Raw genomic sequence first — 26,717 nt, 5'->3', positions numbered from 1 at the left:
ACAAGAAGAAGAACAGCGAGAAGAAGCACAAAAAGTGAGGGAATTGGAACTGTTGAATGCTCATGCAAGGTTGGCAACTCAGATGTTTGATGTGGCAAATGCACAGGGTGGTGATCCCGAAATTCGCAGTAGAAGTTCCCAATGAGTTCTTCGATCATTTTGAAATGGTCGTGTCGATGATGGAATGAGAAGGCAAATGTCCTGTATTAGTGCAGAGTGTATTTACTGGGAAAGGACGCAGTGCTTATCTATCCTTATCTCAGGACCAGAGGAAGGAGTATCAAGAAGTGAAGAGGAGCGTGCTGCAAGTGTATCATATGACCCCTGATTTTTATAGGGAAAATTTCTGAAGTTTGTGGGAGGACGAGGAAATAACTTACCTGGATTATGCATATCAGGTACGATGAAATTTTAAACAATGGATAAAGGCTGCTAACATGTGGGAGATGGCTGATTTAGAAGAGTTGATAGTACTGGAACAATATCTACAAGGAATTCCTGAACATATTCGAATGTACTTGAGAGAGAGAGAGAGAGAGAGAGAGAGAGAGAGAGAGAGAGAGAGAGAGAGAGAGAGAGAGAGAGAGAGAGGTGAAGAAACTTGATAAACCCACTTCGCTGGGTGAAGATTATATTATCAATCGTAAACCCTGCTCGGGTATGAAGTTTTAACCGTCATTCCGACCAAGTGTCAAGTATTCACTGAACCACGAAAACCATTTCAGCAATAAACTGTCATGCGAGTTGGTGACAGGTAATTTTGATTTTGCGGTAAAGGATTCATTAGCTGTCGAAGGATTAGACGTCCTGCTGGGTAGTGAGGTTGGTGGAGTGCCGTTTGTTCCCTGTCCCATTGTAATGGAGAAACCACTGAAGTATAGTCCTGTGACTGAACTCAAGGACTACTCGTATCTGTTTCCTAGTTGTGTGACGACTAGGAGTATGACGAAGAGAGTGGCTGCTGAAGAAGAAAAAGAAACCGAAAGATCAATGAACTTGGAGGATTTGTTTTCCGAAGAAGAGGATTCCCTTGACGGTACGCAAGAGGAGAACTACCAAGTAAGCCCGAGAGAAGAGGAACAACAGACGAGTGGACAAGAAGACAAAGAAGACATGGACCTGGATACAATAGAAAATTCAGCATTAAAAGTAAGACAAGTGAATAAGGAAAAGGCTGATATGATTACAACGGAAGGATGCAACATTAACAGAGTTATTGTACCGTTTGGTCGATGAAATTCATTCAAAATTGTTTTATTTTGGTCAGAAGCGGTCTAATCCTGTGTTCTATTAATCCTGTTGGTGACGAATTGCCCGGTAGTGAATTGTCCCGTAACGAGATGTCCGGGTATGAACGGTCCACTAGCGAACTGTCCGGGTATGAACGGTCCATTAGCGAACTGTCCGGGTATGAACGGTCCACTAGCGAACTGTCCAGGTATGAACGGTCCACTAGCGAACTGTCCGGGTATGAACGGTCCACTAGCGAACTGTCCGGGTATGAACGGTCCACTAGCAAACTGTCCGGGTATGAACAGTCCACTAGCAAACTGTCCGGGTATGAACGGTCCACTAGCGAACTGTCCGGGTATGAACGGTCCACTAGTGAACTGTCCGGGTATAAACAGTCCACTAGCTAACTGTCTGGGTAACAGTAGTACCATACAAGTGTTCAACTAATCAATATTCGCAGCCTTCAAATTTTGTTTGCTTTAAATTTTTTACTTTAGTCAAATAAAATGAATCGGACAAAGTGTAGTATTTGGTATTTTTAAAATAATCTTTACATGTAGATAGTGTTCCCAAATACACTAATGGTTCCAAATCTGATGCTGACTTTGCGTTTTGGGTAATTTTTCCTTATGCTGCCTGCAATTTCCTGATTGTTTCTCAATTTTGACTGGACTTTATACCTTTTCCATGGTACCTAAGGAGATTTTTATTTATTATGATTCCTTAAGTGCACTTCAATCATTAGAATTTTATTCAAAGTATATATTCATTGGGTTTAGCAATGTTATAATGGTATCTGGAAGCTAATATTTGATGGGTATCAGCACATTTAAGGGCCGGGATTACTGGTAACGAAATTGTTGATAGATTAGAAAAGTATGGATTTGTGGATGATGTAAAACAACCTATTACATCGCTATACAGGGATTGTTTCCCTTTTCTTTGTAAAAGTATTATAAAAACTGCATTTTGTCAAGGAGAGTAGGGCTGATAGTAACCAGAAGATACTGTAAATATTAGGACGAACCTTCCAGGGAAATCTAATAATTAAAATCAAAGATGGTAGACTGCGCTTGACGTTTGACAATAGGCATATCCCATGCAATAAGGTAGGCCTTTTTATAAGGACTTCTTTGTCCCTTTGATAGGGAAATGTTCGTTCGCTGAATGGCCTTGATTGGGGGCCTAATATATTTTCTCTCTGAGTGACCAAAGGGAAATTCTAAAGTTTTGCATTTAATACCTGGAGAGGAAGTTATTTTTAAATCACATGCTAGTCTCCCTGGAATATGATTTTTCTTTTTGCAGCTTATGCTGAGCTTACGTTAGGGTGCTACCAGTGTTTTAATTGTTTTTAATGTATTCATACATCTGTATGGTCTGTATGACTGTGTTTTCTTTTAAATTTGATAAGCTTACTTAACTGCACATAGACATTGGTAAAATTCTAAGTTTCTTTTGGCATTTATGACATATGGTCATGTGATACCAGTTAAATGAATGGATCTATTGACCAATCTTCAATTCCATAATATTTTCTATTTGTTTATTGAATTTAAGTAACTAAAATTCAGGTAATTCATATCAATAATGTAATGTATTACATTTCACAGCTGAGTTGCAGTGATAAGCCTCCGCTTACAGAAGAATCAGGAGTATCTTTGATATATTTTGAAGAAAGAATACATTTCTATGGAGTGTCTAATGCTTCTGTCCAGTGTTTCTACAATGGAATTAAAAGATTAGAAGAGCTGGGTAATTACACAAAATCCTGTGATGAAAAGTGGAGGTGAGTTTTGTTACTATTTCCCATATAATCTTTTATTGCTGTAATGCACAAAGAAATTCAACACTGACACAGTTGTAATTGGTTTAACCTTCACATACATATTTTTTTTACTATTCTTATTTCTAATTACTGATAGTTTTATTCTTTATTTTAAGCCTCATGACTTTTCTTCTTTTACTTCTTGATTTTCTAAAGTATTAATTTTTATTACAATTGGTACTGCAGTACACTATATGTGAATGGAAACATATGACAAGAATATACTGTAATTTATGATGAATTCAAACCAATTAATAGGAAACACACATACATTCATGAGAGTGTGCCATGATAAAGTTGTTCGATTTCAGCATGAATAGGACATCCAGAGCTTTACAGTTTGGGCTGAGCATACAGTGTTTTGTAAGATACTACCTGAAATAAATTTAAGCAATACAACAAACAAGTGTGGTACTCGGCTTGGTTGTAGCATCCATGAGGGGAAATTAGAAGCATAATAACAAGCATCTAGCTTCTTCTTTGAATTTTTTTCCCTTATAAGATGTGTCTTCTTTTTATCCATACATTCATGATTTGGATGTTTACATTTTTGTAGATATTTGTCCTTTATGGTACACAGGTTTACTCAGTTATTTGGTCTGAAATTAATCTTTGGAGACCATACAGCACATTAAACCCCAAAAAGGGGTTTTGACAAAGGAAAGTGCTAATTCAGGGAGGTGCTGTGTGGTCTCCAAGACCCTCCCATCTCCCCAGACTTGGGTGGAGAAGGTGCACATTGAGTCTCACTGTGAATATGGAAGATGGCTGCTGGGCCAAACTAGCACACAAGTAGCATTATCTCTAGTATTAGTATTGATTCTTGGGGATTACGTGTCATCGGTTACCTGATGATTTTCAACATTGGAAGAGCTACCCTAGAGCAGGGTAGAAAATATTTATTGGTATTTTTTTAGCATGATTCCCTGCTCTACCGTTTTACAGTAAATTCCTTATAGATCACACAACACCACCAAAAATAGGTCTGTCCTTTGTCAAAACCCCTTTTGGGGGAGTGTCTTTTAGTTTTTACAATATCCAAAGCCCAAGATTTAAGCAAAATAATAAAATAATAGAAAAAAGGGCAACCAATGTCCACAATGGTCATTTCCTATTGTGACTATGGCCCTTGTGATATATTTGACTGATATACTCTCGGTCATGGGAAGAAATATCCCAGAGAAAACAAATCTGTTTCAGACTTGATCCTCAAAACTACAAACTTAATATATATAATTTTCTAATGTTTTGTTACTTTGATGTTTAGAAACTAATGTCATTATTTTTTCAGCATTGAGAAGAAGATAAAAATAAACGAAAGGGTGACACCATTGTTAGAAGATGCTATACTTGTGAAATGCATATATACAACTCCGAAGGGAAAGGGAAAGTCCATTTATGAAAATGTTCATTTTTTTATACAGTCATCAAGAATAGAGAAAAAGAGGGAAAAATTCAAGGTATGTATTTTTCACCTATTGCTATATTCTGTGAGAGCTGTTTTGTCCTTGTTATTGATTATTATTATGCCATGGTACAGAAACCTATTATATAAACAAAAGTATACAGGCTAAGTTTATTGATAATGTTATATAAATCTAGTATATTTAGAGTAAGACCATTTTCAATCAAATATACTTATTCCCAGAAGTTTTTGTGCCATCCTTCTTGATAAAAGCTTCATTAATCTCAATTTAACTTTCATCTGCAATGTTCATCAGTCATTTATGTAGGAATGCTATCATAAAAGTGTCTAGCGTGTAGTACAGTAATACCTTAACATACGAGTGCTCCAACGTACGAGCATTCCGAGATGCGAGCTACACTCTGAGCAAAACTTTGCATTGAGATATGAGCATGATATTGAGATATGGGCACGCTTAAAGATGCTAACGCTAGATAGTGGAATGCTTGAGAGTGCTCCAAGTCTGCAGCACTCGTTCAGTTCACGTGGTTGTTGACTTCTGTACACATCGCCCGAGCATTTCCCGTGTTGTGTTTGCGTTATTTACGTGATTTTCACTATACAGTATTTCTGAACATTCTTTGAAATAAATGATAGGTCCTGAAAAAGTGAATGGTGAGGTTGGCAGTGAGAAAAAAAGGCATGATGACTATGGAAATGAAGCATAAGATTATCAAGAAACGTGAGTGTGGTGTACGTATAAGTGATTTGGCACCCAATTATGAGTGGTGTACATCAACAATATGTACAATCCTTCAACAGAAGGATGCTATCAAGAACACAAATTCTTCCAAAGGCTTAACTATCATGTGTATGTCATGGACAAACATAAATGACGAGATGGAGAGGCTTCTGTTGCTGTGGATTAAGGAGAAACAGCTAACAGGAGATAGCATTACTGAGAAGCAGCTGGTAGGAGATAGCATTACTGAGACAATGATCTGTGAGGAGGCCAGTGCAATCTATGAAGATTTGAAACAAAAGGAAGCTGCTAAAGGCGTGGAGACATCAATGCTAGGGGAAATGTCTAAAGATAGTCTTGGATGGTTGAATAATTTATAAAAGTGAACTAGGATCCACTCAGTTGTGAGGCATGGAGAAGCTGCAATCTCAGATACAAAAGCCATGGAGGAGTATGTTGAATGTTTTGCTGATTATTGCTGAGGAAGGTTACATCCCCCACCATTTATCTGGCAAAAGATGCCATGGAGGACATTCATCATGGCTGAAGAGAAGAAGCCGCCGAGCCATAAGCTCATGAGGTCTAGATTGACTCTAGACTTACGTGCTAATGTCAGAAGTGACTGCAAGATCAAGTCACTGATGGTGTATTACTCCTAAAAGCCCAAAGCTTTCAAGAGTCACAAGATCTTGAAAGAAAAACTTCAATGATGTGGTGAGCTAATACAAAGACATGGGTTACCAAGCATTTTTTTTACGAAATCATTAAATCTGGCCTTTGGTCCTGCAGTCAAGAAATATTTACTAGGAAAAAAACCTGCCATTGGAATGTCTTCTCACCCTAGATAATGCCCCTGGCCAACATCTAAGTCTTGAAGATGACCCTCTTCATGAATTTGATTTCATCAAGGTCCTCTATCTCCCCCCCCCCCCCCAGCGTGACTCCCCTTCTCCAGCCCATGGACCAACAAGTCATTTCTAATTTCAAAAAGCTCTACACAAATGCTTTGGCATCACAGATAATACCACCTTCACCTTTCATGAATTTTGAATGGATCGTTTCTATCTTTTTTCCCGGCTAAGTTAGGAATAATCGATTAAAAGGGAATTTCAAAGTTATTTTAGGTAGTTTTACAATGTCTTCTCTTGACATATCTTCAGGGTCTAATTTTCCTTATATCCTTATAATCACCTTATTACTGCATTGATACTTAATGTTAGTTCATCAAGCAAGTAAGCGACTCTATCCTGCGTGATGAACATTCTTTATGGAGTGCAATTGTATGCAGTCAGTCTACTGCTACCACTTCCTCATGAGGTAGAAAAATATCTTTTATGATTTATTGTATCCTTCAATACCGCTGTAGCCACCCAAAGAAGTGCCCTTAATAGCATACCCTTCACAGACTTCTCTTTGGAATCCAAGTGACTGGTTCTGTTCATATGCATTCCCTCAGACTTTAATTTACCTATATTACAGACACCCTTACTTGGTTGTAAACAAATATTCCTATTGTTCACGGTGATTCATCATTTTTATTTAGCTTTGAGATATATTCTGATCTTTAATCTTTACATGAAACATATTCTTATCTGATATTTATACTAGACAAATTCTTATCTTTAATCTTTACAACACAGTTTCAGAAAGCTTATGATTTATACTCATCACCACCCGAAGAGACACATGCCAGGCCAAATATTTGTTTAGCTTATCGTACTGGATATGTGCCATATGATGTTCATTAACAGTGCCTGTTTTGTATGCTGTATCTCTACTGTACATTCTTTCTCTTCTGAATACTTATGCTTGTTTTCTTGATACCAGCCTTTTAATGTAAACCCAACATCTTACAAAGAATTTAACAGAAGTAAAAGAGATGACTAAATTTGCAATAAATTCATAAAGGTGGAATTCAGTAATATAGCCTTGGTTGAAAAAATGGAATGATTATGATCAATTAGACAGTGATGATACGAAATCGAAGAAAATTTTCGAAACAATTATATAACCGTGCGAAGCGGTATGTATTGGCAATCCATGTTTGCCAACTGTCACATAAGCAGAAGAGCAACTTGGCGGAGTAACGAGAACTTTGGGTGTGGAGGAAATGCCCCCTAAATCTTGATGAAGTCACTGGCAGCAGGGTGACGGATTGGGTTTAAGGCGATAGACAAGATGTCATTTCAGTCTCTACTTTCGATGCCTGGCGGATGATCTTACTGAAATCAGTATGGACTTGCAGGGGTCACTTGCCTTAGTTAGATAGGCACTGCCTATCTCGAGGAACTGACTATCTTTTTTTTTTTATGAATTTAGCCAAAGAATCCTCTATGGATTTAGTCAGCCTGTGGAAAGCAAAAATGATAGAATGGCCTCAGTCCTAGGCGTAGCAGGGTGCTAAGAATCTCCTGATTACTAAAGAAAAATTGAAAATTGGTAATTGGAATGTTAGAACCATGCATCAAATTGGGAAGTTACACCATGTGGAGAATGAATTTATGAAATATAGTTTATATATCTTGGCCATAACTGAAACACAGTGTAGGTTGATTGGTAAAGAAATCTGAGACCAAGGCAATATATATATATATATATATATATATATATATATATATATATATATATATATATATATATATATATATAATGTATGTGTGTATGTATATATAATGTATATATAATACATGTATATATATGTATATGTATATATATATGTATATGTATATATATGTATATATATGTTTATATATGTCTTATTTATAACTGTAATCGAACAGTTTAACATGTTTTTTCAAAAAGGCCCATAAAAGAAACACAGGAAATATGAATAAATCACACTATATTTCGGTCAATAAACATCGACCCTCTTCAGGATGTGAAGTAAAAGTGAGGCTTACAGTGGAGAGTGACGGTTTATATATGAAAGCAAAAGGGTGTGTTCAATTGTTCTATAGTTGTTATAATTGCTGGAAGGATTAGCCAAATTTAATTACATCCAGGTGCGTGTTCTTATTGTTGAGCCGCTTGGAGGAAGTCTTGACCTCTGATGCATGTCTGGTGGTCGGTCTCCGTGGATTATCTTCTTAATGATAGGGTTGAGAAGAGTATTGTCCACTGTGTCAGCTTTCCATTGGCCCCCACATAGGTTCATTGTGTTTGATTGATTTATGATGGCTGATTCCAGGATTTTCCTTCTGTACGGACAGGTACTCTTAAAAAGCAAAGACGACTCACTCCAGTTAATCTGGTGCCCTAAATCCCTAAGGTGAATGAAAATCCCCGAGTTTTCATACCCATATCTAACAGATCTTTTGTGTTCGGATAATCTTTGAGATAGCGAACGGCCAGTTTGCCCAACGTACACTTTTTCACAATCCCTACATGGTACTTTGTAAACGCCGGATTCTATCTCTCTTTTATTTTGATAAACATTAATAAGGGCGCTTCCTATGGTCTTTGGATATGAAAAAACAAAGGGGTTCTCAGTTTTGATATGATTTGTTATATTTTTAATACCTTCTATATATGGGAGTTTTATCTTATTTTTAAAATCTCTTTGGTTAGTAACATCATGATCTTTATAATATATCGTGTTGGCTTTGTTGATGGCCTTTTCTATGACATACGTCGGGTAGAATAGCTGGGCGAGTTGTTTACGGATGATTTCAAATTCTTTATTTAGGTAGGCTGGGGAACAGATTCTCAAACCTCTAAGAAATAGATTGCAAGCTACTCCAATTTTTACAGAAATGTCGTGATAACTAAAGAAATGAATGTAGGAAATAGAGAAAGTTGGTTTTCTATTCAACATACATTCACGTAACCTTTTAATTTCCTCACATTCATCTTGCATTTCTTCCACCTCCTCTTTAGTCAGTAGATCATCCTCACTCCTCGTAATATCAACCATGCCAACAAAATTCGCCATAAATACACTATTATCTTCTATCACAACTACTTCACATCCATTCTTCAGAAGCAAACCACTACCAATATCAACTGATAAATCATGCAATCTTAAAAAGTCAATTCCTATCAAAAAACAACTAGGCATCTCCTTCTCTCCCATTACAATAAAATTATGTTCCACCTCCATACTTCCCAGTTTTACTTTCAAACGCACTTCTTCCCAAACTAGCAAACTTCCTTTACCTATCCCATGAATTCTCACACTCGTACATTGCCGTTTCACTTCCCAATTGTACCGCTCTATTTCCTTGATAACACACATATTCACTAATGACACTTGCGCACCTGTATCAATTAAACTACAGTATTCATTCTCATTTATACCCAATGAGGGTCATCCTTATCACACCCATGGTCATCTTCGCTATCTTCTATGCTCATACCACTCTGATTCAAATCACTCGGACAATCCTCCTTCTTACTCAACAACTCGCAACATCTTTCATTACATTGTAACCTCAATATATACTCTCTTTCAGTCTCTTTATTTGCTCGATACTGCATCGGACGATTCCACCCAAAATACAAATAAACAGTGACACCATACAACATACTTACTACCAACAATACTTTTGATAACAATTCACCCTCAAGCATACTATCCTCCTCCTTATATGCCATTTCTTTCGATACTTCATTCCTAACACTCATTCTAAGCTCATCTATACTAGCAGGTATATCCCTATTCAAACCCTTCAATTTAAACTTATTTAACCCACACAAAATACATTTATACACCATGTCATCCCCTTCAAAACTTTTTACCACCACTAAATCTTCCGGCAACCTTTCAAAATTACTATCATTCTCGCTACTCTCTTCTATCTTACCATGCATTCTTGACATCGCATCTGCTATCACGTTCTTACTCCCAGGTACATATTCTAGCTTAAAGTCAAATTCATTTAAATCCTCTATTGTCCTCGCAACTCTAGCATTCACAGACTCTTTCCTAATCATGTACACTAGGGGCTGATGGTCAGTACGCACAATAAATTTCACACCATACAAAAATACCTTCAACGCTTTCACGCAAAACCTTATCGCAGCCAACTCCCTTTCAATCGTGGAATACTTTCGCTCAACCTTATTAAATGCTTTACTTACATACGCTATCACTCTCAACTGTTCATCTCCGTTTATTCTTTGCATTTGAACCAAGCAACCACCCATACTAATCCCACTAGCATCCGTATATAACTCTAGCATACTCGCATGTTCACTATAATCGGGAAAGGCCAAAGTGACGTCTCTCACAGCCTCTTCTTTCAAGTTTTCAAATGCTTCAATCATACGCTCATCCCATTTCAGTCTCGTACTATTTCTCTTACCTATCCACTCATTCAAAGGCTTCCCTATTCCCGAACAATCTCTGACAAACTTCCGACCAAATTAAATTAACCCAAGAAAACCTCTCAACTCACGCACCGTATGAGGACGTGGAAACTCTCTCACCTTACTCACAAACTTTTCACTCTTCCTTATACCCGATTCACTCACCACATGCCCAAAAAATTCCACCTCCCCGGCCAACTATGTACACTTTTCAAGCTTAACTTTCACACCAACTTCTATCAATCGTTCTAATACTGCTCCAAGCAACTGCATGTGTTCCTCAACAGTCTCACTAGCAATCAAAATATCATCAATAAAAACAGTCACCTTCTGTCTATCAAACCCAGCCAAAACTACATTCATTGCCCTCTGGAAGGCAGCAGGCGCATTAGCAAGGCCAAAACTTAATCTCTTAAACTGATAATGACAATTGCTGCTCGAAAATGCTGTAATGGGCCTGCTCCCCTCTGCCAGAGGCATCTGGTAATAGCCCCTAACTAAATCTAACTTTGTAAAAACTTTCATACCATGCATCTTATACACACAGTCAGACACTACATTCATTGGGAAACGTTCTTTAACAGTTACTTCATTCACCTTCCTATAATCAATACACATACGTAAACTTCCATCCGGCTTTCTTACAGGTACAATAGGGCTATTCCAGGCACTTTCACTCCTTTCTATTACACCCATTTGCTCTAACTCCTGGCACTGCTCTTCTATTTCTCTGGCAATAGGCGGAGAAAAATGTCGGGGACGCTGATATATGGGGGTATCATTACTAAGAACTATCTTAAATTCAGGCAGCTTTGATCCCCCACAATCCTCGTCACCGCGACTCAAAACTCTCCGTCTATCCCATAACATCCTATACAATTGTTCCCTTTCTCCCTCACTTATATTCTCATCTACATTAATTCTTTCTTTCAAACTTTCATAGTCCCAATCGTCATCCGGCTTTATCTTACCCGTCATAACACGTCTCAATTTAACATACCTTTCATCCTCTACATTGACCAACGTATACATACATCCCATGCAATCACCCTCACGTATACCCCGTATTCTCTTCCTCCTTACAGTCGGCAACAAGCTCACATACACCTTCGGCTCCTGCAAATTCAAAATACCATCATACACATGCACACTTGCTTTCACCAAATTACTTGCTTCCGAACCTTCCACTACATATTCACAATTGTCACTATTGGCAATTCCCAGACTATTCGGCCATGCAACTTTTACACTGACAACCTCTCTCGCATCTTTTGACAATTTAACACCTTCTTTTGCTATTAACGGCACACCTTTCCATACCTTCGTACATACACTACCATCTTCATTCAAATAAAATTCCCCACAAAATTTACCCTTAACTTTCATCTCTATCATATTTACATTAGGATGTACAATCATACCGCATTTTTTCAAGAAGTTATAACCTAACAACACATCGTATTTGTCATTTACTCCCTCAACCACATAAAAATCATTACCTTCCATCATCAGCCCCCCAATCATAACATTTTCACGTAACTTTCCTTGCACAGACATACTTAAATTACCGATACCTTTCACTTCACCTTTACACCCCCTAAATTCACACACATCCCTTACCTTATTGTATGCATTCCTAAACATTAAATTGACACCACAACCAGTGTCAATCAGACCAACTAGCTCTATTCCATTAAAATTTACTTTTGCACTCATGCAGTCATAAGCTCTTTCGCCCATCACGTCTTCATGTAGTAAACCTTCACGAACATGCATCACATTCACTCCGCACACACTCGAGGACTCACCCAGCTGAACCCTCTTACACTCTAGTTTCCCGAACATCCTGGCTGATTTACTCCCTTCTTCCTACATACCCTAGCTACATGCCCATCTGCACCACATTCACTACACTTACCCCGTGGCTCCTTGCATATTCTAGCATAATGACCATCCTTACCACAATTACCGCAAATCACATTTGTACGATTACTCCGACATCCCCTCGCTATGTGCCCAGTCATACCACACCGATAACATTTTATCCCTTTCTCTTTCTTGCACTCACTAATTCTATGCCCTACCTCACCACATCCAAAACAAGCATCTAGAGCCCATCTACATTCATTCTTCTTATGTCCTACTTTCCCACATCTATAACACTTCTCTTCACGGATACAACTACCTGACCTACCTTGCGGCGCACTAGCACTCATATCCCTCCAAACCTGATTCCCTTGCCTAAACCCTTCATTTGTCCTTACAGGTATTCCCACATTACTCGCCCTAACACTCCTATCTACTACACTATCAGCTACCCTCATCGGTCCTCTCATAACAGCATCTCTAAAACTAACAAATTCTGGCACACTTTCCTCCATTCCAGTTCTTACACTCACAGATTTACTTTCTTTCATACACCTATCCAACTCGTAATCCTCAACTATCTCTAAAATATCATCCCATGTCAATCTTTCTTTCGTCCACCTCATTTTCTCCTTCCGTTTCAAATTAACAAACTCAGCAACATTCTCGGGTACAGTAGCCAAAAACTTCCTCATTAACTCCTTATTCTCATTTATACCTTCATCCCCATACTTCTTCCTAGCTAAAGTTTCCAACCTACATACGTACATTGATATCGCTTCTCCTGCATTCATCCGGGCTTCATCAAAATCATTCTTACGCTTATACTTAACACTCCCTTTCATACGTTTTACCTGCTCAATTATTCTCTTTTTCACACTTTCATAATCAACGTCCCCTACACTCATTATCACTCCATACATCGTCAACAAATACCCAGTCAAATATTCTCCTAACTCCCTAGCCCAAACTCTTTTACTATCACCATACTTATCCTGACAATACCTCTCATACTCCTTGAAAAAATCATATACATCCCTACTGCTATGCTCATTGAACCTTTCACACCGAGGTACCTCTCTCATAAACACAGTCTTACACACATCACGTTCATTCTCACTGCTATCATCACTGTCTACTCCCCTGTTACCTTCTTCCTCATTTGAATACAATGAATCCACTTCCACACTTAAATTCCTATCCTTAACCATTCCCTTCTTACCCTTTTTCTTACTTACCACTTTCACCCATTCACGATCGTCCTTGCTATCAGCCTGATACTTTTTCTTCTCTTTCTTCACATCACTTTTACCTTTCCTTTCATCTTTCCTCTCACCTTTCTGTTCATCCTTACTATGCCTAATTCCCTTATCTTCAATATCACCATCACTATTACTACTATCACTATCACTTCCTTTCCCATTATCACCTACCTTAACCTTCTCTTCCACTACCAACCCATTACCCGAAGCTGAGGACACTCCTCCGACTGCACCTTCACCCATTATCGTTTTCATCATCCCCATGACTTGCCCCATCATATCTTCCAATCGGTTCTCCATTCGTTCCTCATTCTCTTTCATCCTCATCTCAAAACATTCTTCCACTTTCGCTACAGTTCCCTTTAACTCCCCAAGCTCCTTCTGCATCACCGCATTCTCCCAGTTCAACCTCTCATTCTCTACTAGCAACCTCTCCTCACGCTCCTTACTCAGCCGCAATTCCTCCCTCAAAACCCTTAATTGCTCCTCCATTTTTCATCAACCTTAATCCTAATTCCGTCCTTCGTCCAACAGTCCAGCTTCTATCCCACCTCGGCAGTCCCTGTTCGGGCGCCAAAATAATGTGGCGGGATGTTGCAAAACAACCCCCACACCCTTGAATCACTCTAACTGACAATTGTCTCAACAACACAAACTTTCCCCTTACGTAATCTACAACCAGACTCTTAGACAAAAAGGACGAAATTTAAACAAAACATAACCTTAAAACTATATTCTCAAAAACTTACACTTAAAACTAGAATCAACTGCATCCAAAAACTTAACACTAAATATACAATAAACACCATTCAAATAAACCAAAAAAAACTATCAAAACTTAACATTAACCTCACACCACCAACACCAAAATATGTACGTATATATATTTTATGGACACTAACAGTCGTCCACACACTGCCAACTGTCTTTTGCAGCCCACTACCACAGCTTTGTGGTCAACAATCCACTCGGTGGCCATTTGCCATAACTGTCTCAGTGATTGGGGTGGTCGTTCTAATCATAATCATCATCATAAACATCATTATTATCAGCAATCTCAATTCACAGGCCTAGGTCATCAACAGTTCAGCAATCCAATAAAACAGTCCAAAAAAATCGTATACAGGTCAGGTCATCAACAATAATCCACTTTCAAACTTGAGTCTCTCCAAAGGAGGAATCACGGCTTGCCAAAAATAAAGAAAGAAAAACACTTACGAACACTTCTAGCTAACTGAACTATCGCACTATAATCAAAGATAAATAATAAATTGTTCCTATCATTCACAATCACGACAAGCAAAGATAAACAAAACTGTACTTACTCAAAAAATCAAAAATCACTTCCTCGCTGGTAAAGAAAAATAATAATTCCAGCGTTCACACAACTGACTCAGGACGCAGTCAATCAAAAAAAGCATTCGCTCCGAAACATTCACCACTGTCGTAACCTTACTAAAAATGTAAACAAACAATCTCATTGGTACCAACAGTCTTTCTCACCACAAACGATCGTTAACCTAACTACTTTCGCTCGCTAACACAATATCTCTCTCTCTCTCTCTCTCTCTCTCTCTCTCTCTCTCTCTCTCTCTCTCTCTCTCTCTCACAGGATTTGGCAAAAACAAAAAAAATAAAAATAAAGCAAAAATAAATCCTCCACACCGTGTGTCACAATATCGTACATAGTTCATTTTGTGTTTATATCATGCTTGTATCTTCGCTCTTCCCTCACACAAAAAAGAACCTGAATAAACATGCCTGTTTTTCTCATTGGTAATGGTGTCGATTTTAAACATGAAATTTCCTGTTGCCTTGAGCTTTTGTATATAAAATAGTGTGTTCTATAATAAACTCACGCAATTGCTTTCATCCTGTCTTTGAGTCACAAATGTGACAGGCCGAGAGAAGGTCGTGACTCCAAGACAGGGTGAAAGCAACTGCGTGAGTTTATTATAGAACACTCTCCTTTATATACAAAAGCTTAAGGCAACAGGAAATTTCATGTTTAAAATCGACACCATTACCAATGAGAAAAACAGGCATGTTTATTCAGGTTCTTTTTAGTACGAGGGAAGAGCGAAGATACAAGCATAATATATACACAAAATGAACTATGTACGATCGTGTGACACACGGTTGGTACAATATCCATGGTTTTCTCCTTGTAACTGTATGCCCCCAAACTTCACTACCAACTGAATGATATATTTTCTTGGTATCACACCATTCTTCATTAATTATCTGCTCTTCGCTGCTTGAAGTCTCTTAAGATTGCAAATTGATTCCTACATTCAATTGCAAAGGTTTTTCTGTGTTCATCTTCTAGAAGCTTAGTTGTATGAAACCTAGGTACTCTATCTACATTTATTCTGGGTGCTTTAAGTTTTAATTTCAGTGTGGAAATGAAGAGCTGGTGATCACTACCAATAGTGATCACCAGCTCCTCATTGCCACAGTGTCCTATCAAATGCATTTCCAATGAACAGTGGAGTAATCTAAGGGAATGTGTTGTTACCTATGTTGTTTATCCTCTTCATTGATTTTGTAATGCATAGAACAGTTGGGGATGGTGAAGAAGTATTGGAGTGGATTGGTAACAGGGAATTAGCTGGCCTACAGTATGCTGATGACGTTGTCCTTATTAATAGAACACCACAGGTCTTGCAAAACCTGGTTACCATAATGCATGAAATACCATATGACGTTGGCCTCAAGATAAATAGAAAAAAGACAGAGATGATGAGACCGGAATATGCAATGGAAGATGAAATATCTTTAGAAGGAGAAAGGATTAATGAGGTGGAATCATTTAAATATTTAGAACTATGATCTCTTAATATAGGATCTTTACAATTACGGTTGATGAAAGATTGAAAAAAGCAAATCAGACAATGGATAGGTTCAGTAAAATTTGGAAATCAAATCGCCTGAAATTACATATAAAAATCAGGCTATATATCTATTTAGTGAGATTGGTGTTACTGTATGGGCATGAGTCATGGTATGACAATGAAACACTATCCAGCAGATTTTGTAAATTTGAGAACAAAGCCCTCAGAAGAATATTGGGAATTAAATGGCAGGACAACATTAGAAATAACACCACTCTATAAAAGAGATTACCTGAGTTTCTTTTGTGGATGAGGTCATGGTGGGTGGTAGATGGAGATGGTTCGAACATTATCTTCGCACTCCTCAAGAGAGATTAGTTCACCAAACTTTCAACTGGGCTCCAAGAGGCACTAGAATAGTTAGAAGACCCAGGGCAACATGGGTGAGGCCTATGAAATGTGAAGTAGGAGATGATGGATGAAGAAGTATTGATTTAAAATCTCAAGACAGAGACGACTGGTGAAATCTAAACGAGGCCCTTTGCGTCAATAGGCGTAGGAGGATATTATGATGATGAGGATGAAGATTAAACTCTCGTTAAGGAAACATACCGAGATCAAGTGAGAAACAAAATCTAGGGCAAAAAGCTGCTTATGATTAATGTGGTTTTTATGAAACAATTCTTAACATAATAAGGAATGAAAGCTTTTCTTTTTAGTTTACATAAATTCTAAACCAAATTATGTATCTTATTTTAATCAGAATAGAAAATTTAAATTATTTTAAGTTCAGACTGCTCCATAATACTCAAATTAAAAACTAGATATCTTGCGTTTCATCTCTGATTTTATTGGGCTCATTAATCATATCACTTTCAAAATATTATTAATGGGAGCTTTGTTTATGGTTGTAACAGTAGATATGTTATCAATTATTGTCAAGCTCATTTGATCAGGTGCTTAAAATTTTAATACTCAATATATAGCTTTCAATGTCCAGTGGCTTATTATATGTTATCTTTATCAACATTATTAGTAATTTCCATGTAGACGATTTTATTTTTTTTTATTTTCAACTTATTTCATTTCAACTTCGTAATAGGGATTTTCTTTTATCTTTAACAGGCTAACTTTTGGGAAAGAAGGCGTGAAAATCTAAGTGTGATAATTTTTGGAATGGATTCTGTATCACGTGGTAATCTTCATCGTCACATGCCAAAAACATTTGCCTACCTCACTGATAAGCTCAAGGCTGTAGATCTGAAAGGTTATAACAAGGTTGGTGACAACACCGATCCTAACCTTTCAGCAATATTGACGGGTATGCATTATGAAGAATTAAAAAACCATTCGTGTTTAGTTAATAATTCAATAATAAATTTTGACGACTGCCCTTTTATTTGGGATGAGTTTGAAGGTAAAGGATATGCCACAGTCTTTGCTGAAGATGGTCCATGGATGGGGACTTTCCATTGGAGAAAAGCTGGATTTTGTAAAGAGCCCACTGATTACTATAATAGGCCATATTTTTATGCTGCCGAGAAAACTATTGGAAATTCCCCTGGTGGTAAAAGGCATTGCAATTTATGCCAGGGAGAAAGAGTTAGCATTTCCTTAGTTCATAATTATTCACTTGCTATTGCTGAATCACTCCAAGATATTCCATACTTTGCTTACTATTGGACAGCAGCCTCCACTCATGATAACTTGAAAGAACCTGCAGCCGTCGATCAACTCTGTATGGATTACCTGAAACTACTCTCTGAGGGAGGCTACTTAGAGAACACTGTCTTGTTTTTCATTAGTGACCATGGTCTGAGATGGGGGGATTTCAGGTCAACCTACTCTGGAATGCTTGAAGAAAGATTACCCTTTGTAATGATAAAATTTCCAGAGTGGTTTGAGCAGGAATACCCTGAAGCATTTCAGAATTTGCATGTTAATACCAAGAGACTGACATCCAACTTTGATGTTCATATTACTTTAATTGATATATTGAACCAAGCCTATGGAAATTTAGAGGAAAGGTGAGTTCATATTATTGTGATTATCTTTGAAATACTTTCTTGTGAAATAGTTAATTTCTTTTACTTGCCATGCAAACAACTGTTTGAAACCTGTCACTAACTCTGATCAAAATATAATTTCATGGTTTTGATCATAGCTATAAGAGAAATTGCACTTGAATTTAACAGTTGAAGTTGAACTTTTAGATAACTCCAAAAACCAGGAGCATTGAAAAGGACGTCACTATTAAAAGACTATTTTGTACAAAAGGGGTTCTTTGATTAATTTTAAAGAATCCATTTAAAGGTTGGACAGAAAAGAATACATTGTAATGTATTACCAACCTTATGTAAATATTGTCAATGGAGAGCAAACTGCATAGAAAAATTCTAAGATTTTACTTATAATTCACTAAAAGTAAATTGTCAGAACAAAGTATAAATGAGTTCGGCTGTTACGCATTTTGAAAGGATGCTATGTGTTTCCTCTCACCTTCAGCCAAGAAGTGGATGGAAGTAGGCAGGTCTGCCTCTATTTACATGGCTTGGTGTGGTAGTCGAGTGGGGCACTGGACACTGACTGGTCCCCATGAGCGTAGGCAGTACTGAGTCTTGGATGAAGCTGCTCTCCCATAAGCTGAGGCTCTCACCAGGAGAGGATCCATCCTAGTCATGCTGCTACTCTGCTAACTGTCATTGGATTTAGGCACTAGGTCCAAGCTGTGCTCTTAGTAATAGATGCTGATTTAATAGCTCCCTATTGTATGCGACAGGATAAACGTTTTTTAAAGTCTCAATTGTCGTCATTCCAATATAACGAGGGGAGCCCATCGCAACATTCACAGGAACTACTACTACTGACATAACTCTGTTAAGCCTCTGATGATGTATAATGAAGTGACAAACAATTAAATTACTAGGGTCAAAGCCAACACGACCCAGTTCATTTTCAACATATGCTAGTAACCCTTTCTTTGAAACAAACATGGCTGGAGTTCCATCAGCAACTAGGCCACTGAGCTTTACAAATGTTAGCCCAAATTTGTTCATTGATGATTTGAGTCTCTCAAACAAGTCTTTGTTAGTTGTAGTGCCATGCATAGGTTCCAAAGAAAGTAATTCCTCTCTATCTCAAATTCCGCAGTTACCCCACGAATGAATATAGCCAGTTGGGCAGTATTTGTTATGCCTGTTGTTTCATCAGAAGCCAAGGAGAATTAATAGTAAATCCTTTGCATAGTATGTTAGTGTTCTTTCAATGTCTTCAGCCATGTCACCAATCCTAACACTCTTAAACAATTTAGCCTTTTTTGGTACAAGCAACTCCACAGTAGCAGCCGTGCACTCCTTTACTAATTCTCCTCCTACATGGGGTTTCAACTTCCTTGTAATTAGCTCACTCACTACAAAACTAGTCGGAACAATTTTATCTTTATCACAATAAAGTCTATCTCAAATTCTGCAGTTACCCCACGAATGAATATAGCCAGTTGGGCAGTATTTGTTACGCCTGTTGTTTCATCAGAAGCCAAGGAGAATTAATAGTAAATCCTTTGCATAGTCTGTTAGTGTTCTTTCAATGTCATTAGCCATGTCACCAATCCTAACACACTTAAACAATTTAGCCTTTTTTGGTACAAGCAACTCCACAGTAGCAGCCGTGCACTCCTTTACTAATTCTCCTCCTACATGGGGTTTCAACTTCTTTGTAATTAGCTCACTTACTACAAAACTAGTCGGAACAATTTTATCTTTATCACAATAAAGTCTAGAAAAAGTAATTTGTTGGGATTCCAAACCTCTTTGAGAGCATTTATTTCAGCCACAACACGTAATTGCCTTTATAACTGCCGAAATTTAGCATGCTTTAAATCACATGTGTGTGTGTAGTATCATTTTAAAACAATTGGAATATCAATGTTTCATCTCAATAAGGTTTTTCAAATTTAATCATTTGATAATATTCTGTGCTGTATCATTCTTTATTGAATTAGTCACTATATTACCATTTTGCTCAGCGTCAGATTACTGAGGGTTCGGATAAATGGCCTTATGACTCAGGGGTTGCCTGACGGGAAAATAGTTGAGAACCCCTGATCTAAAGTGTTTGAACGCCTTTTGGCAAAACGTCTTGATAGGTTTGCTGAAGGTAATCATCTGTTCCCTTGCTTGCAATTTGGTTTTCGTAAAGGCCCTAGAGCATGTGATGCCCTTCTTACAGTCTCCAACGCTGTACAGAATTCTATTGATTGTGGTCGGAAAGTTCGTATGATTGGCCTTGATTTTAGTGCTGTCTTTGACCGTATTAATCATGAGGCCCTTGTTTTCAAACTCAAACAGCTGGGAGTGGTGGGTCTTTTCTTAGCATTATTATTGAATCTTTAAGTAATGGATCTCAAACAGTTGTTGTTGATGGTTACCATAGTGAGTATTGGAATATGATATCTGGTGTTCCACAGGGTAGTGTTCTTGGCTCATTACTTTTTATCTTATTTGCACATGACATATGGTTTGGCTTATAAAACAAGCTTGTTGCATATGCAGATGTTACTACTCTCTTTGCATCAATTCCATCCCTTGAATATAGATCTGGGGTTGCTGAATCTCTTAATAGAGATCTAGCTAAAGTTTGTGCATGGTGCAAATTATGGGGCATGAAGTTGAATCCTAACAAAACTCAAAGTATGCCTGTAAGTAGGCCAAGGACAGTGGCTCCTCAACATCTGGATCTCAGCATTGATAATGTTTCTTTTACTCTGTATGACTCTTAATCTATTCTGAAGAAGTGTTTTAATTTTTTCATTCTACCTTCTTTTGAGTATAGCGCCCCTATCTGGTCTTCAGCTGCTGATTCTCATCATAATTTGTTGGACAGGAACTTACGGTTTATTAAATTTCTTATTCCTGATCAAGATACTAAACTTTGGCACCATCGTTCAATTAGTTCATTATGTATGTTGCATAAGAGTTTTCATAATTCTGACCATCCTTTACATTCAGATCTTCCTGGACAGTTCCATCCTGTTCGTAATACTAATTCTAATAGGCATGCCTTTCCCAAAATGGGGCTGAATGCTACATAGTATTCTGGAAGTTTTATTCCAGCTGTGACCAAGTTATGGTATGGTCTTCCTAATCAGGTAGTTGAATCTGTAGACCTTCATAAGTTCAAACTTGCAGCAAATATTTTTTTGTTGAACTGGCTGGTATAAGACTTTCTATAGTTTATATATGACATATCTGTTGTGATGCTGTTACCGTTTTTAAAATATCTTATTGGTAATTTTTTCTTATATTGTTTATTTCTTTCCATATTTCCTTTCCTCACTGGGCTATTTTTCCCTACTGGAACCCTTGGGCTTATAGCATCTTTCTTTTCCAACTAGGGTTGTAGCTTGGCTAGTAATGATATATATATATATATATATAAATATATATATATATATATATATATATATATATATATATATACAAGTATTGCATTTTATTATTGTTAAAATCATTTTTGCAGGTGAATATTAGTGATAAATGGAAAAATTTGGCTTTTTTTTCTTTTAATAAATATGCATAATAGTTTAGGTCTTTAGCTGCTGCCTAACATTGAATTGACATTTTATCCAGTTTAGATAAAGATTTTGTTTATATGTGACATGTGGGAGGTTTCTTTAGTTCATTAAATAATTTTGAATGATTTTCTGTATATCTGTGGTTTAGATGGGCTTTTTCCATGGCATTTCTCCCTTACGTTCTGTATATCTGAAAGCCTTGGCAATGGAAACATAGTGAAAGATTTGACAGTTTTGTTTGTTTTTCAGTATATGCATATCTTTTTTGTATAGATAAGAGTTGGGTTGGGCTGTGGCACCCTAGCAGTACCAGCTGAACTCGGCTGAGTCCCTGTTTAGGCTGGAGGAACGTAGAGAGTAGAGGTCCCCTTTTTTGTTTTGTTTCTTTGTTGATGTCGGCTACCCCCCAAAATTTGGGGAAGTGCCTTTGGTATGTGGGTGGAAGAGTTGATGCATCTAGACAATTTGTATAGAATAAATTACGAAATGAATATTAATTGAAATTATTTCTGTTTTATAGGTCCTTCACACCTACACTCCCAAATCATGGCCAGTCCCTTTTCAAGGAGATATCAGAGAATAGAACATGCAGTGAAGCTGGGATTCCGGACCATTATTGTGCTTGTGAAGACACTAAAGAAGTTGACCCCTTAGACCCGTACTTGTTAAGGGCAGCAGGAGTATGTATTGAAGTAATCAATAATGGCCTTGAAACCTTTCCAGATTGCGTACCACTGAAATTAGGAGAGGTATGTATACTCCATCGTAGGATGGAAGTAGATTTTAAGTATCTTTTTAATACATTAATTGAAGTGCTAAATCAAAAATCTTTTATTCAAACTTATAAATCATACATAGATATATGCCTAACAGTGTGATCTCTCGTCTATTTCGAAAAAATTAATAATTAAGTTTCACCCACAATATACCATCTATATCACCAGAAATGTGTTGTTTAGAAACTCCTCTTTCTATTTGTTTGATCACACCCCCGTTAAAGTAGTATATGACATATATAGCTCATTTGCGACAACGGCGTCATAACTCAAAAATAGCTAATTTTCAGGAGAGCCATTTTAATAAATTAAAACACTCTCATATTAATGTATGTCGTTAGGACATTTAGCGCATCAAGCGATCAATTTTTTAGCTACAATTATGACACTTTTTCCAAAATAATCAGCATTTGAAGATGAATATGGCTATATGGATAACTCAAAAATAAATTTTTTTGAGTTATGACGTTATTGTCGCAAGCGAGCGAATTTGTCAGATTATCTGGTATCCTATCGTTTCTTGTAAAACATCAGTTATATCTTTTCAATTCAATGCTCAGTCATCATTGATGAACTCTATATTCTTTAGTAATAGAGAAGGCTTCAAGTTACCAGACTTCAATAATCTATTAATTTTACTACCATGGCATTTTTGGGCTCAATCTATGTCGTCCTGAAGGAAATTCCTCAAAGGCAACTTTCTACTTTGGATATTTCTACTAGTGATATACCAGATAATTTTACTTAAGAAATATCCCAGAGTTCTATCCCTTGGAGCAAATATCCTAAGAGATATCATGTATGAAACAGGGACGTGTTTAAAACCAGCCACGACTATCCTTTCCCGAATAGAGTTAACCTTGTCTCGAAGGATGTGGGATAAGATTGGATACGTGGGCGAGTGAGTCTTTACAATTCCAATTTCAGTGTGCTGAAAACATGTTTGCTAGTTTGCCCTTTCTTCTAGCAATGCCACCTTCACAGATTTGCTATCGGGAGTTTCTGCTAATTTTCAAGTTTTAAGAGTGATTTTGAGACCAAGGAAGCTTCTGCTCCTTCCTCATTGCTTAAGTTGAGTACCGTTTCCCTTTTTGGTGGACAATTTCATGTCTCCACCCTTGTGCTTTTGCGCTAAGCATCCTTTAATTGTCCGTGGTCGCCGCATGGCCAAAGCTGGTAGCTCATGTCTCCAAATCGCTCAGAAGTTCATATTGATTCTTATCTAGTCTTGTAAAAGTGTGTTAAACATATTTTTTCACAACTGTGGTATGATTATAGTTTAGACCTTTGACACCTTTTGCATGCTTGTCTTCAGTCATGACTTAGGCTAACCCCTACACATAGCTCTTGGCCAAGACTGGCTAATATGTCACTCAAAGACAGGATGAAAGCAACTGAGTCACAATCTTCTCTCGGCTCGTCACATTGGTCACTCCGGGGTCACCAATGTGACTATTTCCTGTTCAACTGATACCACACCGGTTAACAGCTAACTGTGAGAAAAAGATACATGTTTATTCATGTTCTTTTTAGTGTGAGGGGAGAGCGAAGATACAAGTATAATATATACACAAAATGAAATGTCGTTACTATGTACAATCGTGTGACACACTGTTGGTACAGTACAAATGCACCCTCTCCTTCTACCACATAACCACATGGTTCTCATGAGGCAGCCACCCCTCCCTTGCTACTGACACGTCATAGCGGGGAGTTGCAGCCCTGAAAGTACTCTCTGGGAGCAGCGGATAGTGTTTTACAGTTGTCTTTTGGCGACAGTATTTCACTTATCTACCTACTTAGTGTCTGGCTAGGCAGCACTTGTTGTGGGACTTATTTCCTGTGTCTACAGTCTGTTGATCCCTTAGAACAAAGCCAACCTTGTTCTAATATTGACAGGTAGACCTTCCTTTCATGTTGCCTTATCCATTTCCTAGGATTCCTTTAGTTTTTGGTATACTGGCAGCCGGTTATGAGGACTCATTCTCTGTGCCTACTTACTACAGATCCCTTGGAACAACGTTTATTAGTTCTAATACTACAGTTAGTCCTTTCTGCCCTGCCTCTTTACCAATTTCTAAGTCTCCCTTTCCCCACCCCCCTTGCCTTGCTAGTCTTGTCCTGTTTGCTGCTTAACCTAGTTCCATTCCAGTCCAAGTTTCTGTGGCATCTGAGGTATCCTTAGTTGCTATACAGATGGACAGGATAGCTTGTGGGTCATCTAGTCTGGCTCTGGGTGGACGAGTTATTGATCCTTCCCTGGATTAATTCTATCTACCACCTTAGAGATCACCCTTTGGTGCTCTAGTTGCCCCTTCCTCTTCCTAGTTAAGCCATGAATTTTTCACTATCCATGGAACTACAATTTTTTTTATCTAGTCTCCATTCCCTAGCATCTGAACCACTATATAAGCTAGACTAGCCTACACCAATGGGTTTTTTGTGGCCTAACCCTATCCTTAGAGACAAAGATTGAGGCTTTCCGTCAGGCACCTAAGTCCAAGGCTCCACCAGCGTCGAGCCTTCCAGATTGCTCGGCGAAGAATCCTTGTTGCTATGCATAGTATATGGCTCTGACTAAGGGGTACCTCCACATTGTAGAAGGCATGAGATCTAAGCCATTCTATGTGTTAATGTTAATGTCTGGCTCCATCAGTCAATTAGGTGGTTGCCCATTAGCCGTTCAGGAATTCTTAATCCCTCATAGCCTACCTCACATACAAAATTAGAGGAATACGTGATATCAGTAACAATTTTTCATTATTCAAGGATATAAATCCCATCACCTGTTCCTTTTATTAGGGTTTTTATTCTTAATGTTAATCTGTGTTCAATTCTGCTTTGTATTCCTCATCTCGAGGTATTTGTGCAAATGAGAAAAACTTCATGAGGTACCCAGCAAACAGAATCTCCTTAATGATGTTCTTTATGTCCAAAATTTATATCTTCTTGGTCCAACATTTCAATCAACATCATCATTCATTGACACCCTTTGATCCCCCTTCCACCCGCCCCCCTGGCTTTCATCAACCTCATAGAAATAAACCCAGGAGGAAGGTTAATATCATCCACTCTAGAGATCCCTGTTCTAGTACTAATCAATAATCAATAAATGAATGACCAGCTATAATCACAAGTAAAGAATAATGAGAGATAGACTTCATTTTTACTAGTCCACTACCTCATTGTTCCTGTGAAATAGAGATGGAGAATTTGGGAAAGCCAATAGGTCTACGTGTTAAGTCATCACCAGTCCTTCCCACCAAACACTAAGTAAAAAGGTTGAGTCACTGAGCTATGAAAAAACAGAGGCCAAAGGGAACATGAAAAGTCCTCGTTTGAGTGGAGATGGGGCTTGGATGCTGATTATATGCATTTAGGGTAGGACTCCAGGGGATTGCCCAGTCCTTTGCCACTGCTATTCCTGACTAACCTTTAACTTTTAAGCAAGGACCCCTCTTGGCCAGTATTTTACATATATTATCAATTTGAGGGGACAAAACTAGTTTCACTACATAGGAACACACTAGAATTGATACAACCTATCCTCTAGTTGCTATGACTCTTTGGTTCTTTAAAATCTCGATAAGCAAGTTCCAGCTTTTATTGAGTCATTTGTGTAACACATTCGTAGAGAGCGTTGAGACGACTTCTGCTTTTGAAAGGTCGCCACTAAATCTATGGTTACACATTAAGAAAAGAATATTATAGAAAATATTAATAGTTTCCTTTGTCCTGTATACATCAGTTTGAAGAATTCTAACCATTCCTTCAAGAACATCTCTTGATAGGATGTTCAAAATGGTAATTTTTTAAGTATACTTGAAAAACTTGAAAGATTTCAAGTGTATGTAGTGTAAAGCCATGCTTGGTAGCTTAAAAAATACTGAAT

At 37.7% G+C, this 26,717-nt stretch overlaps 2 protein-coding genes across 2 annotated transcripts in view; one reads left to right on the top strand and one right to left on the bottom strand.

The window, feature by feature from the left end:
- LOC137646734 (proton-coupled amino acid transporter-like protein pathetic) overlaps positions 1 to 26,717 on the bottom strand; it is a 157,931-nt gene that overhangs the window by 62,835 nt on the left and 68,379 nt on the right. The gene's annotated exons all lie outside the window — the stretch shown is intronic.
- Positions 1 to 26,717, top strand: part of LOC137646725 (uncharacterized) — a 53,833-nt gene that overhangs the window by 21,179 nt on the left and 5,937 nt on the right. Inside the window, exons 4-7 of the mRNA XM_068379835.1 lie at positions 2,847 to 3,022; positions 4,353 to 4,521; positions 17,603 to 18,504; positions 22,570 to 22,798. Of these exons, the coding sequence (XP_068235936.1) occupies positions 2,847 to 3,022; positions 4,353 to 4,521; positions 17,603 to 18,504; positions 22,570 to 22,798 (1,476 nt within the window). The remainder of the gene's footprint in view (positions 1 to 2,846; positions 3,023 to 4,352; positions 4,522 to 17,602; positions 18,505 to 22,569; positions 22,799 to 26,717) is intronic.

Source organism: Palaemon carinicauda, chromosome 1 (assembly GCF_036898095.1).
Source record: "Palaemon carinicauda isolate YSFRI2023 chromosome 1, ASM3689809v2, whole genome shotgun sequence".
NCBI classification, from domain to species: Eukaryota; Metazoa; Arthropoda; class Malacostraca; order Decapoda; family Palaemonidae; genus Palaemon; species Palaemon carinicauda.
Note: the sequence above shows the minus strand (reverse complement) of the source record. Positions and strands in the feature narration are given on the sequence as shown.